The 1,691-nt window shown below is 38.1% G+C and overlaps 1 protein-coding gene across 1 annotated transcript; it reads left to right on the top strand.

The window, feature by feature from the left end:
* The first annotated feature begins 332 nt into the window (after nt 1–332).
* Nucleotides 333–1,382, top strand: LOC108393664 (olfactory receptor 5D13-like). The gene has a single exon (XM_017654630.3). It carries the CDS (start codon nt 397–399, stop codon nt 1,345–1,347), a length of 951 nt encoding a protein of 316 aa, XP_017510119.3. The 5' UTR covers nt 333–396; the 3' UTR covers nt 1,348–1,382.
* The last annotated feature ends 309 nt before the right edge of the window (nt 1,383–1,691 follow it).

Genomic DNA, 1,691 nt, shown 5'->3' with positions numbered 1-1,691 from the left:
TACTCTGTGGTTGTGGTCTGCCCCTCTTCTGGTTTTTTTTTTTACAATTTCTTTGTATTGTAAATTCATGTTTTAGGTTCTATATTAATAATACTAACAAGGACTGAATTTTCATCAATGGAAAGATTACTACGTATTTTCTAGACTGGTGGTTTCATATTGTGGGCCCCATGCCAGAGCGTTTGATTCAGGGAAGTTGTTGGGGCTAGAGAATTTGCATCTCTAACAAATTCTGAGGTGTTTCTCTGCTACTGGTTCGGGAACCACACTTTGAGAATCGCTGTTCTATACCCACTTCACAGAGATATGTGAAGCCCCTTTCTGCTCTCTGTTTTCCCTTTTAATTAAGTTCTATTTTTCAGAAATGACCTTTTGGCTCTTTATTCAACAGGAATCATGATGTTATCTGAAGGAAATCAAAGTATCATACCCACTTTTGTTCTCCTGGGTTTTTCAGAATATCCAGAGCTCCAGGTTCCACTGTTCCTGGCTTTCTTGTCTGTCTACACAGTCACTGTGGTGGGGAATTTGGGCATGACAGTCATCATCAAGATCAATCCAAAGCTTCACACGATCATGTACTTTTTCCTTAGCCACTTGTCCTTTGTAGATTTCTGTTATTCCTCCACAGTTACACCAAAACTGCTAGAGAACTTGCTTGTAGAAGATAGAACCATCTCTTTCTCTGGCAGCATTATGCAATTTTGTTTTGCTTGTCTCTTTGGAGTCACAGAGACTTTCATGTTAGTAGCAATGGTCTATGACCGTTTTGTGGCAGTTTGTAACCCGCTACTCTACGCCACTGCTGTGTCCCAGAAGCTCTGTGCTCTGCTGGTGGCTGGTTCTTACTCATGGGGTATAATGTGTTCCCTGACGCTCACATATTTTCTTCTTGCATTATCTTATTGCGAGTCTAACATCATAAATAATTTCATATGTGACCACTCTGTAATCGTTTCTGTCTCCTGCTCTAACCCCTATATAAGCCAGATGATGTGTTTTATTATTGCCATATTCAATGAGGTGAGCAGCCTGATAATTATTTTGACATCCTATGTACTCATTTTTATCACTGTTATGAGGATGCCTTCTGCAAGTGGGCGCTGGAAAACTTTCTCCACCTGTGCCTCCCACCTGACAGGCATCACCATCTTCCATGGAACCATTCTTTTCCTTTACTGTATCCCTAATCCTAAAACTTCTTGGCTCATAGTTAAAGTGGCTACTGTGTTTTACACTGTGGTAATCCTCATGCTGAACCCCTTGATGTACAGCCTTAGGAACAAAGATGTGAAAGACACATGCAGAAAATTAGTTGTCTCAAAATTGCTTTGTTGCTCAAGATGAGTGTGGGATTATTTTATTTTGGAAAAAAAATTCATTTGCCAGGCTACATATTGCTTAATTGCAATGCAACTGATGACTCAGATAATTTAAGCATTAGACTAATAGTTAATATATCTATGGCAGCACAACTTTTTATGACTGATTGTTGCGTGCATCAATGCTTAGTGACATAACTGGAAGCCATGTGTAAACCCAAATATAACCCAACATAATATAAACCCAAATATAAAAAATATAATTTTGATAAGATCTTTTGCAATCTTTATAAATCATTTTTAAACACTTCACCATATATAGTATAATTTTATATGTGTGTTTCCAAAGTTTAACTAATTCCCAGCTCA

This window comes from Manis javanica, chromosome 11 (assembly GCF_040802235.1).
Source record: "Manis javanica isolate MJ-LG chromosome 11, MJ_LKY, whole genome shotgun sequence".
Taxonomy (NCBI): Eukaryota; Metazoa; Chordata; class Mammalia; order Pholidota; family Manidae; genus Manis; species Manis javanica.
The sequence above is the reverse complement of the archived record's forward strand: the minus strand, read 5'-3'. Positions and strand labels throughout refer to the sequence as shown.